This window comes from Girardinichthys multiradiatus, chromosome 22 (genome assembly GCF_021462225.1).
Source record: "Girardinichthys multiradiatus isolate DD_20200921_A chromosome 22, DD_fGirMul_XY1, whole genome shotgun sequence".
NCBI classification, from domain to species: domain Eukaryota; kingdom Metazoa; phylum Chordata; class Actinopteri; order Cyprinodontiformes; family Goodeidae; genus Girardinichthys; species Girardinichthys multiradiatus.
The window spans coordinates 5,751,861-5,768,166 of NC_061814.1; the positions used below are offsets into that span (position 1 = coordinate 5,751,861).

General features: G+C 43.6%; 1 protein-coding gene across 22 annotated transcripts in view; it reads left to right on the forward strand.

The window, feature by feature from the left end:
* Window positions 1-16,306, forward strand: part of col13a1 (collagen, type XIII, alpha 1) — a 394,128-nt gene that overhangs the window by 83,311 nt on the left and 294,511 nt on the right. For 2 of the 22 annotated variants that reach the window (XM_047351963.1, XM_047351961.1), the window contains exon 4: window positions 9,760-9,915. The exons of the other annotated variants lie outside the window; for them this stretch is intronic. Coding sequence is in view for 1 of the 2 variants with exons in the window: in XM_047351961.1 (XP_047207917.1) it covers window positions 9,883-9,915 (33 nt within the window). In the remaining variant the exon portion in view is untranslated. The remainder of the gene's footprint in view (window positions 1-9,759; window positions 9,916-16,306) is intronic. 22 annotated transcript variants of the gene reach the window in all.

Sequence of the window (16,306 nt, forward strand, 5' to 3'; positions counted from 1 at the left end):
AGACCCAAAATGGCAGGCCCACCCAAATGCAAGCTCTGGACCAACATAGGCACATGCATGCCCCACAGACAATTGAGTCGAGACCCCCCAGGGACGCCAGGCAGTCATGCAGACCCCGCGATTCACCACCCCGCCCATCACCATATCCAAGGAAAAGACACCAGCCTAACAAGCAGAAGGGCAGCAAAAAAAGGCCACAGCAACAACACGCAACCTACCATACATTGGTAGGGGCACGGTGGAGACCATCAACCCCAAGCACACACCACCCACCAGGAACCATCCAGCAGACAAGCAAACCCCACCTCAGCATAAGGTCGAGAAGCCCGATGCAATTGCCGAGCCCAGCAACGCTCGTCCTGCCGTACAAAACACGGAGGCCAGAGCTGCCATGCACAGGACCACCACCCCGACACCATAGAACGCCAAACAGTGGAGGACAGTACACAGCAATGAGCACCCAAAGCGGAAGCCATGTACAAAGCCCACACCATGCAAGTGCGCCCCCACTAGCCCTCCAAAAACAAAGCCCCCTGCAAAGGTGCACCCACGTGAGAAGAATACCCATAGCATCCAGGTCCAAGAACATACCCGACCCCCATGCCCTTACCTGAAGTAGACTAGCGAGAAGACCCACACCGAAGCCCACAGAGCCAAAACCAAAACCCGCCAAGAAGCTGAGACCAGTCCACCCCGAGATCAGCCCCGGCCAGCACGCCCGCCAAACCATGCAGACCCCTCCGACCCCCCTCCCCCAGATAGGACTGGGACTGGTCAGGAACCAGGAATCTAGACAAGGAACCAGAATCCAAACCGGAACCACCCAGGTCCAAACGATGCCCATCCCCTCCCAAGGCTAATCACCTGCCTCCATCCCGGATGACAACCTACACCCACAACTCCCAGAACACATAATAAATTAGACACTAAGGTTGAGTCTGCCCCACCCCATCCCACAGATCCTCCTCCCCACCAGCAGAGTGCACTCCTTGAAAGAGAGAGCACCTGCAATGAGCAGCCCAGCCACCAGGCCAGTAACCTAGGTTCGCCGGTATAGGCTCCCCAAAAGCATCACATGCAGCCACCAGATGCCACCCCCGAGAGCCACCAAAGCCCCACCCCAGTTGGGACCACTGCCCCCGGTGCCAGACCCCCCAGAGACCGCAGCCCAGGGACACCCCAAATGCCCCAAACCCCAGACACCCCCCGCATCCGCCACAATGCCCCACAGGACAAAGCCAAAGGTGCCCCACCCCCACTAGGTGATGGAGCCAATTAAAGGAGCCCAGAGAGATTAATCTGATGAGGAGGCAGAGGCTATCTCAAGACTTATATAATCTAGCAGAAGGTTTCTGTACTGGTTAATATTAAGGTTTTTATTTTTTCAATTCATGAGGATAGTTTCCTTAGCAATACATAAGGCAGTGAAAACCACGTGAGCTGAATTTGTCTCTATGGTGACATCATCTAAGTTGCCCAACAAGCAAACTGAGGGGGAAGGTGAAATATTACATCTCAGACACTTGGATAAGTTGTTAGAGTTAGAAAGCTGATAAATACAGACAAGTATAAAATAAGACACAAGGTGAACCAAGTAAGTTTGACTTGCAAGGGAGAGAGAGTTCTGTGCAGCACAGTGACTTCCTTCTCACAAAGGGAGAAGTCCTTGCACCAGCCTTTTATTTACAACTCACATTCTTTCAAGTAAAAAGTGGGAATTGGTTCAGCCAATTCTTACAGAGATTTCAACTTAACAGAATAGTCATTCCCATAAATGGTCTAAGCTTGTCATGTCCATAGTGATCCACTCCAGACCGCATTCCTTAACTTTCCACAAACTCTTTTTCACACTAAAAAAGCAATCACAGAAATCATCTTCACTATAGTAGAAAGTCAAACATAAACCTTGTTTAAACTAAACAATGATAATTGTAATAAATTTTTCCAACATAAGTCTTCACATATCAGGTGCCAGAACCTCTGAATAGGTGTACATAACCATAGTGCGTGGATGTAATTGTCAGGTATATTGCCTGTGCAGTGTAAGCAAGTGGTGCAAAATCCATCCTGAACATTCGTTGACCTGTATAGTATACTCTATGAAGGATTTTATATTGTATTAATTGTAGACTGGTGTTATTAGTCATTTTAAAGGTTCTGGAACATATCCGAGACCAAAATGTTTGGTCAAAGTTAACTGATAAGTCAACCTCCCATTTCATAACAGGAAGGGAAATTGATTCGTCTATATTAGACAGTGTCCTGTGTATCTTAGACATTAATTTGGGTGGGTTGAGTTTTAGGAACTCTAGTACACTTGATGGCATTTTTAATCCAATGTTTTTAAGCCTAAATTAATTTTTTATTATAGATTTAATTTGTTGATATTCTAAAAATGTATTCTTGTCCATCCCATTTTGTATAATTAATTTGTTAAATGGGATGAACTGAATTCCTTCAAATATATGTTCCAGGTATTCAATTCCTTTACTCCTCCAATCTGGAATGTTTATCATATTATTTTTTGTAGGATGTCAGGGTTGTTCCAGATGGGTGTGCGTCTGCATGGGATTAGTGAAGACCCTGTCATTTTTAGATATTCCCACCATGCTGTCAGAGAGATGCTGATATTGAGGCTTTTAAAGCATTCATGTCATTTTATATTTGAGCTAATAGATCTGAAATCTTATATTATTGCATAATGTCTGTTCTACATCTAGCCAGGGTTCATCTAGAGGACTGTGTTTAAACCATTTTGAGATGTATTGTAGCCTGTTGGCTAAAAAGTAATGATGAAAGTTAGGCAAATCTAGTTCTCCTTTATCTTTGGTCTTTTGCAGAATTTTTAAGCTAATATGCGGGGGTTTATCTTTCCACAGAAATTTAGTGATGGAGGAGTCCAGAGATCTAAACCAGTCAGATGACGGTTTATTTGGGATTATTGAGAATGAGTAATTGATTTTTGGCAAGACCATAATTTTTATTGAAGCAACCCTGCCCATGAGTGATATGGGTAGAGATTTCCATCTAGCGAGATCATCTTCCACTTTTTTAAAAGCGGGATGTGGTTTAGTTGTGTTAAGTCTGCCAATCTAGGAGAAACATTAATACCCAAGTATGTAATATTCCCTGACTGTAGTTGTATGTTAAGGGAATTGTGGAAAGGACAGTTAACTGGAAGAACTGTCGATTTCAGTCAATTTATAGAATAATCCGAAATTCTTGAGAAAGAATTTATCAATGCAGTTACCTGAGAGACAGAGGTTTGTGAATGCTGGAGAACGAGTAATACACCATCTGGATAAAGACATATTTTATGTTCAATATTCATGCATTTTATGCCTTTAATATCCTTAGTTTGCCTGATTGCTGCCACGAGTGGTTCAATAAAAATTGCAAATAATGAGGGCGAAGATGGGAATCCCTGCCTGGTGCCCCTCTGAAGAAAGAAGCTGGAAGATGTTTGGTTATTGGTCCTGATACGTGCCGTTGGGGAACTGTATAATATTTGTAACCAGTTTATGAAAGAGCTTCCAAAACCAAATTTAGTAAAGGTTGCAAACAAGAATTTCCAGTTAACTATCAAATGCTTTTTCTGCATCTAGAGATAATATATTGGTCTCAATATTTTTACTGTAGGAATAGTCTATTAAATGAAGTAATCTGCGTGCATTTGTGGATGAATGCCTCCCTTTTATGAAACCAGTTTGGTCAGGATGTATTATGAGAGGAGTTACCTTTTCTAGTCTTTTTGCGAGGGCTTTACAGATTATTTTGAGATCAACATTAATAAGGGATATGGGACGGTAGCTGGTAGGAAGTACTGGGTCTTTTTCTGGTTTTAACAATTTAGCGGAAGTATTCCATTTTCTTTGGTTTCCTGCAACATTCTTTGGAATGTTGGAGCCAAAATATTCCAGAATTCTTTGTAGAACTCTGCTGGAAATCCATCTGGGCCCAGAGCCTTTTTATTGGACATGCTTGTGAGAGCTTCTTGGATTTCGGCTACAGTCAGTGGTACATCCAGGGGACCATCGCTTGACTTTATCCAGGAATTGATTAATGTCGTTATCTGATGGGTCTAACTGTTGTGGGTATAAAACTTGATAGAAATCTCTGAAAGTTCTGTTTATTCTTTCAGGATTATAAACTGTATTCCCTGTCGAGTCTTTAAAGAGATGGACGAGTTCCTTTTTGAACCGCTCAGGAACAGGCTCAGGTGGCGGTTCGTCCTCGAACCCCTCGTCTCCGGTTTCAGAGGCCAGGATGAGGACTAATCTCTCCCTGAACCCCTGGAAGGCCTTCAGACCAGGAGCAGAAGTTGAGGGGCTGCCGAGACCCTCAGTGGCGTGAGCAGGAGCTGAGGCGTCAACGAGGCCCTCAGTGGCGTGGGCAGGGGCTGAGGTGTCGCCGAAATCCTCAGTGGCGTGGACAGGCGCTGAGGCGTCGCCGAGTACCTCAGTGGCATGGGCAGGGGCTGAGGCGTCAGCCAGACCCTCAGTGGCTTGAGCAGGGGCTGAGGCGCCGGCCAGTCCTTCAGTGGTTTGAGCAGGGGCTGAGGCGCCGGCCAGACCCTCAGTGGCTTGAGCAGGGGCTGAGGCGTCAGCCGGACCCCTGATGACTTGAGCCGAGGCATCGCCGGGACCCCCAATGACTTGAGCCTTGGTGTCGCCAGGACCCCCTATGACTTGAGCCAAGGCGTCCCTCTTCGGACGTCCTCTGTGGCGTGTGGAGGAGGTTGAGGCAGACATGGGCGGCACAATGGTGGTGCCCTGGAGACATGACGTGTGTTGAGCTGCCGCTTTGTTCTGCTGACATGGCGACGGCTGAGCTGCAGCGGCTTTCTGGAGCCTTGGTGATGGCTGAGTTGCAGTGGCGCTCTGGAGCCTTGGCGTGGACTGATCTGCAGCAGCGCTCTGAAGACCTGACGTGGGCTGGACAGCAGCAGCTCTCTGAAGACCTGGCGTGGGCTGCTCAGTAGTAGCTCCCTGGAGACCTGGCATGGGCTGCTCTGCAGCAGCAGAGCTCTGGAGACCTGGCATGGGCTGCTCGGCAGCAGCACCGCCCTGGAGCCTTGGCGAGGGCAGCTCTGCAGCAGTGCACTGGAGACCTGGCGTGGGCCAAGCTTCAGCACCACTCTGGAGACCTGACGTGGGCCGAGCTGCAGCACCTCTCTGGAGACCTGCCGTGGGCTGAACTGCACAACTCTGGAGACCTGGCGTGGGCTGAGCTCCAGCACCGCTATTGAGACCTGACGAGGATGGAGGTGGGCAGCAGTAAAATTGCCTTACTGCTGTCTCGTAATCCTCCTCCATCTTTCTGATTCTCGTCTTCAGCTCAGGAGAGGAATGCAGGAGACTGGTCCTCCTGAAGCTCTTGATTTGGCGTGTAAAAAATCTCAGATGCTCCTCCAGCTCATCAGGCGTGGCCCCAGTAATATGGGCTAGAGGAAGCAGAGAAGGCGCCGACGGAGCTGTAGCAAGCCTGGGAAAACACGCTGTAGGAGACGAGGATGCGGGAATACTGGCTGTGGTCTCCACATCAGCTGACAGGGAAACCACCGCTCCAGACGTCACAGCAGCAGCCATGGGAGACTCCTCGCTGGCTGAAAGGCTGGGAATGGCTCCACGCCGGCGTTTTCTGTGGCGGCAGAAAGATGCCGGCTTTGTTGCCGGATCAGGGTGCGCAACCAGGGAAGAAGGCGGAGAAGGGCACTGAACCGCCTCACGCTCCATCTGCTTCAGCAGCAGTGGAGAGGGCAGAACCTCAAGATCTGCCGGCAGATGTCTCATTGCCTCCTCCATCTGCTGCTGAACCCAGCGATCCCTGGCGCTCTCCTGCTTACTGTCCGCAAGGTCCATGTTTGGCAGAAACTTTCTGTCAGGGTTTGTGTAGCGGAGGACCCCTCAATGCAGACGAGGAGGCAGCATGACGGTAAGTGAAATGATTTAATTAACAAAAACTTACTACAGAGGGTGACGGCAAAAACAGAGATGGCAGACTGGCAAAACAGGCTTGGCATGATCAAAAAGGACAAGACATGAACAGAGACGGTGATCCAAAATGTTTCCGCGAGGAATGAACAGAACAGATGTATATATATAGAACAAGAACAAGGTGAAACCAGGAGACTGATTTGCTTAGTGCAGGTGAACCGAATAAAGTTAACTGAAAAACAGGACAGAACACAACATGACTGGAGCAAAACAGAAATTCAAGGATAAAACTAATAGAAACATAACTAGAAAAACATGAAACTAAATCATAACTAAATCAAAAACCAAACTTGACAAAACATGAACTAGAAGACAAAAACTAAAGCATGACCAGGAAAATAACAGAAGCATGATTCAAAACCTTAACTGTGAGAAACATAAGAGGAAAAACCCGCAACAAAAACCAAACAATCCCAAATCATATCAAGAAACAAAAACACAGAGAGGAAAGCAAACATGCATAAAAGGACTTCCTAACAAACTTAAACATATATATACTGAACTGGGCTATAACCATTATTCTGTGCTGAAGGAAGGTAGATACCTACCATCTCAAACAGATCACATCAAAAGGTAGCAGGCACATTAATTAGTCCAGCATGTCAGCAAAGGACTCCAGATTTTCAGATATTTGTCAGGTCAGACATGTTATGTTATAAATTAAAAAGCCACCTAGTATGGGTGGGACAGAGATCTACCTTCTTAACAAAATGGCACAGCTGTCCAGAAGAGAGCCAAAGAATGATGCTGATGCATAATTACATAACCTATTACATAGCTAGTATTTCAATCTTCCTCACTCACCATACCAGAGAGAGTACATAAAGGCTTAAAGCTCAGTTTCAGCTTGGTGACCTTATTTATTGAAAAAAACATTTCCTGAAAATTTGCTAAAGCCAGGCATGTCCAAAACATACAGAGAGAATCCAAACCCGAGTACGTTCTGGTTACCTTGGATTTAAACGTGGGCTCTATCAACCACCTTAAATTGCAATAAACAGTGGCAAGCTGAACATGACTGTATTATTGAGCACTAGGTGACAATGTATAGATGTAACAGTTCTCTTTGAGGTGCTGTCCAAAATATTAGGATATATTGAAAAAGTTCTATATTTTCATTTTAGAAAATGAAAGTCATATATTTTATAGATAACACATAAAGTGAAATATTTCAAGCCTTTTTTCTTGTTATTTTGATGACTATTGCTTACAGATAATGAAAATCTAAAATTCAGTGTCTCAAAAATTTAGAATATTGTGACCAAGTTAATTTTGGAAACTCATTGTGTCACACCATAATCATCTAATTAACTCAAAACACCCACCAATGTTTTCTGAACCTCTGAATGGTCTAAGTCTGGGTCAGGAGGCTACACAATCATGGGGAAGACGGCTGACTGGACAATGTCCAGAAGACAGGAAGACGGCTGACTGGACAAATGTCCAGAAGACAGTCATTGACACCCTCCACAATGGGGTTAATTCACAAAAGGTCATTGGTAAATGGTAAATGCCCTGAACTTGTATAGCACTTTATCGACTCCCCAAAGACCCCAGGTAAAGAATCTGGTTGTTCACTGAGTGCTGTATCCAAGCATATTCATAGAAAAGGAGAGTGAAGGGAAACAGTGCGGTAGGAAAGGTTGCGCCAGCAATAGGGATAACTGTATCTATGAGAGGATTCTCAAGCAAAATTCATTTAAGAATTTGGGGGAGATTCACATAAAGTGTACTGATTTCTATGTGTAAGTAATGAATTTAGTCAAGAAATTATAATTATTAATTATAATTTTTGATAAATAATTAATCAGGCTGCACGGTGGCGCAATTGGTAGCACTGTTGCCTTACAGCAAGAAGGTCCTGGGTTCGATTCCAGGCCTGGGGTCTTTCTGCTTGGAGTTGGCATGTTCTTCCCGTGCATGCGTGGGTTCTCACCGGGTACTCCGGCTTCCTCCCACAGTCCAATGACATGCCTGTTAGGTTCATTTTTAACTCTAAATTGCCCTTAGGTGTATGAATGGCACCAGCTCCCCTGTGACCCACTATGGAATAAGCGGTAGAAAATGACTGACTGATTAATTAATCAATAATCATAATCCTTAGAAATATATATATATATATATATATATAATTATTTAATTATTATTTAAATATTGAATTAAATAATAATTTGGTCTGTTAAGTGTTGTCTGGTGAATACCAGCCCAATAAGACTGTGGTATTAGGACAACAGTGAAGGGGGTGAGCCGAGCTCTGACATTACTGAACAGCAAAACTCAAATTTTAAAGCAATGAAACTTTTTTTTAAAACTATGTGCAGCAAACTGGCGAGGGCAAAATTTTGAAGGCTAAGTATGAAAAATTTTATTTGTATAGAAACTTTCACAGATAAAATCAGTTCTTGAAAAACACACCAAACATAAACATCACATTAATTAAAAGTCTGTTTGTACAAATACATGTTTTGGCTGCATGTCTCTAAGTGTCCTCAGGAACATAGACTTAGCTAAACAGACAGCTAAACACTGTCAGTAATCAAAATCCAAGGAACAGGCAGGTGTGCTGAGTTGGATGGTTTAATAAGGATAAAGTGTAAAACTGTAGACAAAACCAGAAATAAAACCAATAACAAAGTTGCATCAATATAACATTGGAATAAAGTTAAACATGTTTTTCTGCTTAATGGCTTCCAGATAAAACATCTAGTGAAATTATTCTGATCAAGACGCATGTGTAATCAAAACTTCACGGACACCACGTGGCATAAAAGTGAAATCAAGCATAACCAGCTTAGTTCATACACTTGTTCAAGTTAGATTTAAACCACAAAATATGTAACTCCTCCAAAACAAATAATGGTTATTGCACACTAGGGGGTGCAAAACTGCAGAACAGAAAAAAGGCCTGATTCCATCACCCTCTCCATCTGGCATCCCTAGGATTTCAAACTATACATCTTTTGACTGAGTGTTATTGCAACAAAAGTTTAACTTCAGACTCAGGTCTTAAGTACAGTTTTAGTATACCTGTCAGGTTCAACCAACCTAAAATACTTATAACATCACAAAAAGAAGAGAAAGACAAATAATTAGTTATTTCACTCACTGCGAGGAGAACGGAAGGAGATGTGCTTTCAGTTACAAATCTCCTACTGCTCTGAAAACCATCTGTCCGTACCTCTCTTTTTATTATCTTTGGGGGCTCCCTAGTTACAATAACTGTTGCCCTCTAAAGGATGGGAAAAACAGATGCAACGTATACAGGTCATGAATACCATTATCTTGTAACAACACACTTCAACAGTCTCCCCCATCTTAAGATCAGTGTGTCTTCTGTTCTCCACAACCAGCCATCATCTTTATGACCTCCTCAACTGTGACTGCTTCCATTCCTGCTCCACCTTTGATCCTTGCTTGCAGACAAACTCATCACATCCTTACTCACACATACATCATGAAAGGTTATAAAGATCAAATGGTCAAGTTAAAGAAAAGGAAAAAATATAAGATGAAAAGAAAAATATAAGATAAAAATTATATACAATTATTCCAACAATACCGTCATTGACAATTTTTCAACTTTTCTGACCTTTCCGTCATCACTAGGAAAAGTTCTTGTGATCAGTCCTGTGGGTCATTCATGTCTCTTCACTAAGTTGTCTTTCTTTGGAGAACGTTTTTGTCCATTAGATTAGGTCTCTCTGTTGTCCATTTCTTTCGACCCTAGAGACTACTGAGGTATTCCCTCCTCTATCTCCCCCAGAATGGGTTGGCCAAACTTTGAACCTTTCGCCACTGCCATCTGAAGAGATCACCGGCTTCAAAGTTACCAGGAGGAACTGGGGATACGGCAACCTTTTGGGTTAGGAGCATAGCCGGAGTGAGGATGAGAGGCTCGTCTGGATTTGTAGACACCACGGTAAGTTGTCTGGAGTTGACAATTGTGGTTGCCTCAGCCATGAAAGTCGTCAGAACGTCATGTGTAAGAACAGACTCAAGCTTGAGGAACAATATATCAAAGATCCTACATGTGACACCGATTATCCTCACCCAGCTTCCACCCATGTGTGACAAGTGAGGAGGATGTGAATAGCCATACACAGCCCTGATCAGAGACGTAGCTGGAGAATCTCCTGTTGTAAAAGCAAAGATGCATCTTAAAGCGTTAATAAAGCTGAATGACTCCATTGATTTGATAACCTCGATGTGTACAGCACGCGTGCTCATGCATGTGAAGATGATTGTCCAATGCTCATTGTTGGCCAAACCTCCACGTGTTCTTCTTGAGGCAACACACCATGGTCCAAACACATCCAATCCAACAAAGGTGAATGTTGGATCTGTACTCAAGCGATCAGCAGTCAGGTCTGCCATTATTTGCTCCGCCGACTTTCTACGCAGTCTCTGACAAACCACACAGCTTTAGATCAAACTGCTAACAGATTGTCTTCCTGCAATAATCCAAAAACCAGCACTTCTCAAAGCCCCTTGAAGTGTCGTCTATGATGACAAACCTGCTCGTGGTCTGATAAGCAAAGCGGTAACATGAGGTTTGCCAGGCATGATAATTGGCTTAACTTCTTCCGCTGTGAGCTGTGATTTCTTCATCTGTCCCCCGACGTGCAGAAGGCCTTCAGAATCAATGACAGGACAAAGTTTACTGAGAGCACATTGTTTCGGAACTTGTCCTCCTTTGTGTATGCAGCTGATTTCCTCCAAATAGAACTCCCTCTGGACAACAAGCAAAAGAAGTGAGCGATGTGGCAGAATCTGGCAACAGCTCAGGGGCTTCATGTACAAAAGAGTGTGCAGTTGTCATGCTAAAGGTTTGGGGTAGGGAGAAATTCTGAAACTTGCGCCACGCAAAAAAATTCCGATGTGGTGGATTCTGTGCAGCTGCACGTGGCGCATGGACCACCCGGTCCCTGCCCCTAAATATATATGCAAAGTACTATAAATAACCAGAAAGCACCCACCATGTGTCCAAATAACCATGGCAACTGTGCTGTGACCATCCAAACCATTTCATTTAGGCGGAAAAACGCTAAGAGAGACTGTGTCTACACACCATGAGTGAATTACAGCACACCAACTACTTGAATGACATCAGTGACTCAAACCTGACCAAAACTAAAACGTTTATCAGCTGTAACCCGTTTAGTTCTACAAAGTATGTATTAAATGCAAATGGCACTGTCTAGCTGTTGCAGTTCAGCTCAGTGCTGATTGTTATAATGATGTGAATATGCCTCCTAAAAGCTGGAAATCTGTCTGATACAAGAAGATCAGAAAATTCATATCCCGATCCAAGACCGTTAGATGCACCAGGCGCAGGTGAAAGTCCACAGAAGTTTTATTTCCAAGGAGACCCCTTGTTTTCAGTCGACTGCAACAGTTCCTCATATTTTCTCCGTTTTGGACGGATGAGAAGTTTACCGTTTTTGAGTTGATCACAGACGCGTGACACTCTGGTCTCCCACCCCCGTTTTTCTTCAGACCTAATGACCCATCCTCAAGCCGGCAAAGAGAACAAATCAATGTCAAAGTAATTTTGTGTGTTTTATATCAAATCGGATAGGTGTATATAGAGGTCTGGGCAGGGTGAGGCATAATGATTTGGAATCACGAGTGGTTAATCCAAGGTATTAACTTGTATGCAATTTTAATTGAAGCGTTTTATGCTGAGCTGCTTTGATTTACTGTGTGAGTGCTGTGAACCACAATTTGTGCCTGCGTGTATGTTTTTGTCCGGTTTATCCCAAATCAGTCAGGAGTTAAAAGTTGGACTTTTTAGAAGTTTGTCATTTGAAGCAGACTGGAGCTGCGGTCTGGGCCTCGTGGCCTGATCACATATCTGTCCCAGTTTTATTACAGTAGTTTTTCCACCGAGTTCCCGCCTCAGAGTTCTATGACCCTTTGTTCGAGATTTGGGCCAATCAGCTGTTAGTGGCTAAGAGCACAGCCCCACCATTCTACCAGCTGGTAGCCGCTATCGAGACATCAGCACACCAGGAGGGCTTCAGTTTCCAAGTTAACCCAAATTGCGCATTTTGTCCATAAAACTGCTGGTTTGATCTTCGTAGACAGTCAATGCGCATATGTTTCCCTTTATTATTAGTTAGGTAGTCATTTTACTCCTTTTGTAGAATGGTGCATGTTTAGTCAGGTGAAGGGTTTTGGACCAAGATAGTATTTATATCAGATCTATATGGTTTCAATAAATGTTCACATATATAAAGAGAAGCCTTTGTGTTTATTTTGTGCAAGAGTGATTTATCTGTTAAAATAAGGTCAAAGTTCCCCCATCATTTGTAGGAGCAGCTGATTCAACAGTGACATTTAGCGTGGTTTTGATTAATAATTATCAATTATTAATTATAATTAATAATTATAATTATTAATTATAATTAACTAATTGTAATTATTAGGTGCTTCTGTGCCCATAATTACAGCACCAGAATGCATCTCTGATTTCTATTCATAAGCAATGATTTTTTGTTAAGAAATTATTTTGTGAATTATGATTTTTTATTATACTTTTTGATAAATATTAATTCATCAATAATCCTAATCTTTATGTGTATGGTGTTCTCTAAGATGGGCCTTGAAATGACAGATATCACTATTGCACAGAGTGAACAGTTGGGATATCCTTGAAATTTTGCAAAAGTTCTTGTAAGGATGTATCTTGACTAATATTTGCTCAATTCTACTGCAGAGGAGTAATAATATACTCCTAATATATAATGATAATAATCTTTCTTAGGTGCTTTTGGACGATTGGAGTAGTTTATGGTGTGAAATTCAACTTAATTTTCCAGCTGCTCATAACAAGCACCCTGCTGTGCGAGGAACAACAGCTGCAGCACAATCAGCTTGGTACCATAGCAACCAAATTCCTATAACAGTAGGAGGCATCCTATCTGCCTCTGGTGTCAGTTGGTGTAACTGCAGCTGTAACTAACACTCTCCCAATCAGGGAGGAAGCACCACCCCCGTCTGGTGGCCATTGAATGAATTGCAGTTGCAACAGGATTTTCTCTGCTGCAGACAGGCGTTCAGTGCCATCTTGTGGTCACTAATGAGACTTACAGTTGCAACCACAGAAAATAACTAATTTGATTAGTTTTCCATAAAAACACGCAGATAATCCCATCACCGATGATCAAAGGACATAACTTGAGCTGTAAACAAGTTATTGATCATTCATTGCCACTTCTGCTCTGAAATGTATGCATTTTTGCTGGGTTTTCTTGTGTGTGAAGCATGTGTTGGTCAGACTCATACAACTAACTTTAGTTGTCTAACTTGGTGGGTCCTGCTAGAAGGTACATGACCCATAGTGTGCATCACTAACATTCATTTGAAGCTAAGAATAGCATTTGAATGTTTTAGATCGCTTATGCCAAAAAAAAAAAAGTATTTAAATTGTTTTTTTTCTGTTTTGCTTGATTATTTCCATTAGAGCATAGACTTGGGTAAGCCACAGTTTGACCTGAGTACCCATTTTAATCACATCCCGTACACCTGCAAGATTTGCTTATAGCTAAACAGCTTAGCCTGTGTTGTGTTGCTGCTAATTGATTTGAGCGATTGTTCATAGCTGAACAACAACTTGGTCTGTTTTGTGTTGCTGTTAATTGTTTTTAAAGGTCATTCATAACTGAACAGCTTAGTCTGTTTGGTGTTGCTGCAAATTGATTTTATCGGCCATTCATAACTGAACAGGTGGTCTGTTTGTGTTACTGTTAATTGATTTTAGCGGCCGTTCATAACTGAACAGCTTTGTTTGTTTTGTGTTGTCATTGTTTTGTCATTGTGCATTTTAGCCAATATAGATAAAACTTTCCAGGCTACTGCTGGAGCTGTGAGTCAGTAGGACTCCACAGGAATGCAGGCACAAGAAGTGATTTGGTCATTGATTCTGTTATTCCCAGAGGAGTGTAAAGGTTTTAATGATTATAGCATTGAGCAATGTGAAGCAAGGATTCAGGAGTTGCTCCAGGTCATTAAGAACCCACCAAAAGACACACAGGACAGCTCACTCTTTTACATCATTGAAGGGTCAGGTTGACCAGCGTTTTAAACTGCAGTTTATGCTGGATGATACGATACAGACAATAGATGCCACTAGGTGTGAACTGTTAGAAGTGGAAGAGAAGTTGGAAGCAGTTGAGTTGAGAGCCAGAAGGTTGGAGGTAGCTGAGCGCAGCCAGGACACACCCCATCCCTAAAGGACTGGGGGATGGAGATAAATCCCGTCTTACAGGTTGAAACCTTCGAAGGTGAGACACACCTGCAACACCCTGAAAGAACCTTCCACTGTCGTTTTCCCCACACATCCACAGTCCAGAACAGGTATGAGTAGGCAGATTAGATTCAGTGGTGCGGTGTCCCACCCCACTGTAATAGACAGCCATGAACAATACCTGGCGGCAGATCCAGTAGAAGTAAATAGTTCAAGGTTTAGGGGCGAGTAGACTTCAAACTTGACTCGTAGCACCCTCCTCTACGATCCCGCCAAGGCGACAGGAGAGCCGTCTCTGGCACTCAGGTGGTTCATACCACCCTCAACTGCTGCCCAGGACCAGAGTTCATGGAGCACAGGACCCACTATTGTACCATGAACAGCCTCCAGTGCCTTCCCCAAGAGTGAAGCGTGATGCCCCGATACACCATGTATGTAGCAGGAGTGAATCTTCAGATGATGACTCAAATGGGCCAGGACCAATCCCTGAGAGTGGATTGCGCACACGCCAACTTGAGTCTCTTGCCCAAGACATAGAGCATTTTGACCCTAATATTGCAGAATCAAACATTGATGATTATCTTAGGGAAGCCGAATGCTGTCTTTTAGACCTGTACTCCCCATCAGCATGGGAAAAGTTGTAGCTCATTTGGAAAACAATATACAGGAGCGTCCATGTTTTCATGGAGAGCCTGCCCTCTAGAGTCTGGGACCGTTATTCAACCCTCTGTGAAGCTTTAAGGGAAGAATATTCTGTGTATATGGACTGGGCCTCTGCAACTCCTGGTGCTTTCACCAAAGGAAACACGAAGCACCCAGGGAGTACTACCGCCGCCCGAGAGCCGCTTACTTCCAAGGACGCATTGCTCCAGGCATGGAAGAGGACCATGCTTTCAAATCTTTATTTCTCCATAATCTTTATGAACGCGTGCGATACAATGTTACTATGTACTGTAGAACAAAAACTCTCACCATGCAAGAGATACGAAAATATGCTCGGATGACATGGGAAACATGTGCACGCCTTACTAATGGATCAGAAGGTGAGGCTAGAGTTTTACTGATGCAAACAGAAGAAGACAGTCTTTTGTTAAAAGGCTGAGAAATGCCTTCAACCAGAACAAGTGTTAAGAACAGGTTTAGGGAACAACGTTGGGTCAGCAGGACCAGGGAGGTGGTACTGAGTACCAACGAAAGCCCTAGGCGTAGACCCAGTTTCCACAGCCACCCGAGTCAACCTGATTGGATGGGGAGATAAACCTGGGAAACTCCAAGAACCCCTTGGGGCCTCGACAGGAGAAACACCACAAACATTTACTCTAAGGTTCTTAGGTAAACAGAACCATAAGGAACATATACGTCACCTATAATGTCTCACCATTATAGGAGAAATTATAGGAGATGTCAAACTGAGTTTCCATTTTAAAACAGGATCAGAGATCAGGCTGATGTGCTCAACGTTGTTTAAGGAAGTGAGTAAAGCCATGCTCTCCTTCGGTAAACCATTTCAGGTCGAGGTTTGTGATGTAAGCATCGGCAGCTACACCCAAGACCAATTGTGCATCACTAGTCGGGTGGAGCCCGACATCACAACCCAATAAATGATTCTGGTGCACCCCATCTACAGGGGTTGGACAATGAAACTGAAACACCTGTCATTTTAGTGTGGGAGGTTTCATGGCTAAATTGGACCAGCCTGGGAGCCAGTCTTCATTGATTGCACATTGCACCAGTAAGAGCAGAGTGTGAAGGTTCAATTAGCAGGGTAAGAGCACAGTTTTGCTCAAAATATTGAAATGCACACAATATTATGGGTAACATACCAGAGTTCAAAAGAGGACAAATTGTTGGTGCACGTCTTGCTGGCGCATCTGTGACCAAGACAGCAAGTCTCTGTGATGTATCAAGAGCCACGGTATCCAGGGTAATGTCAGCATACCACCAAGAAGGACGAACCACATCCAACAGGATTAACTGTGGACGCAAGAGGAAGCTGTCTGAAAGGGATGTTCGGGTGCTAACCCGGATTGTATCCAAAAAACATAAAACCACAGCTGCCCAA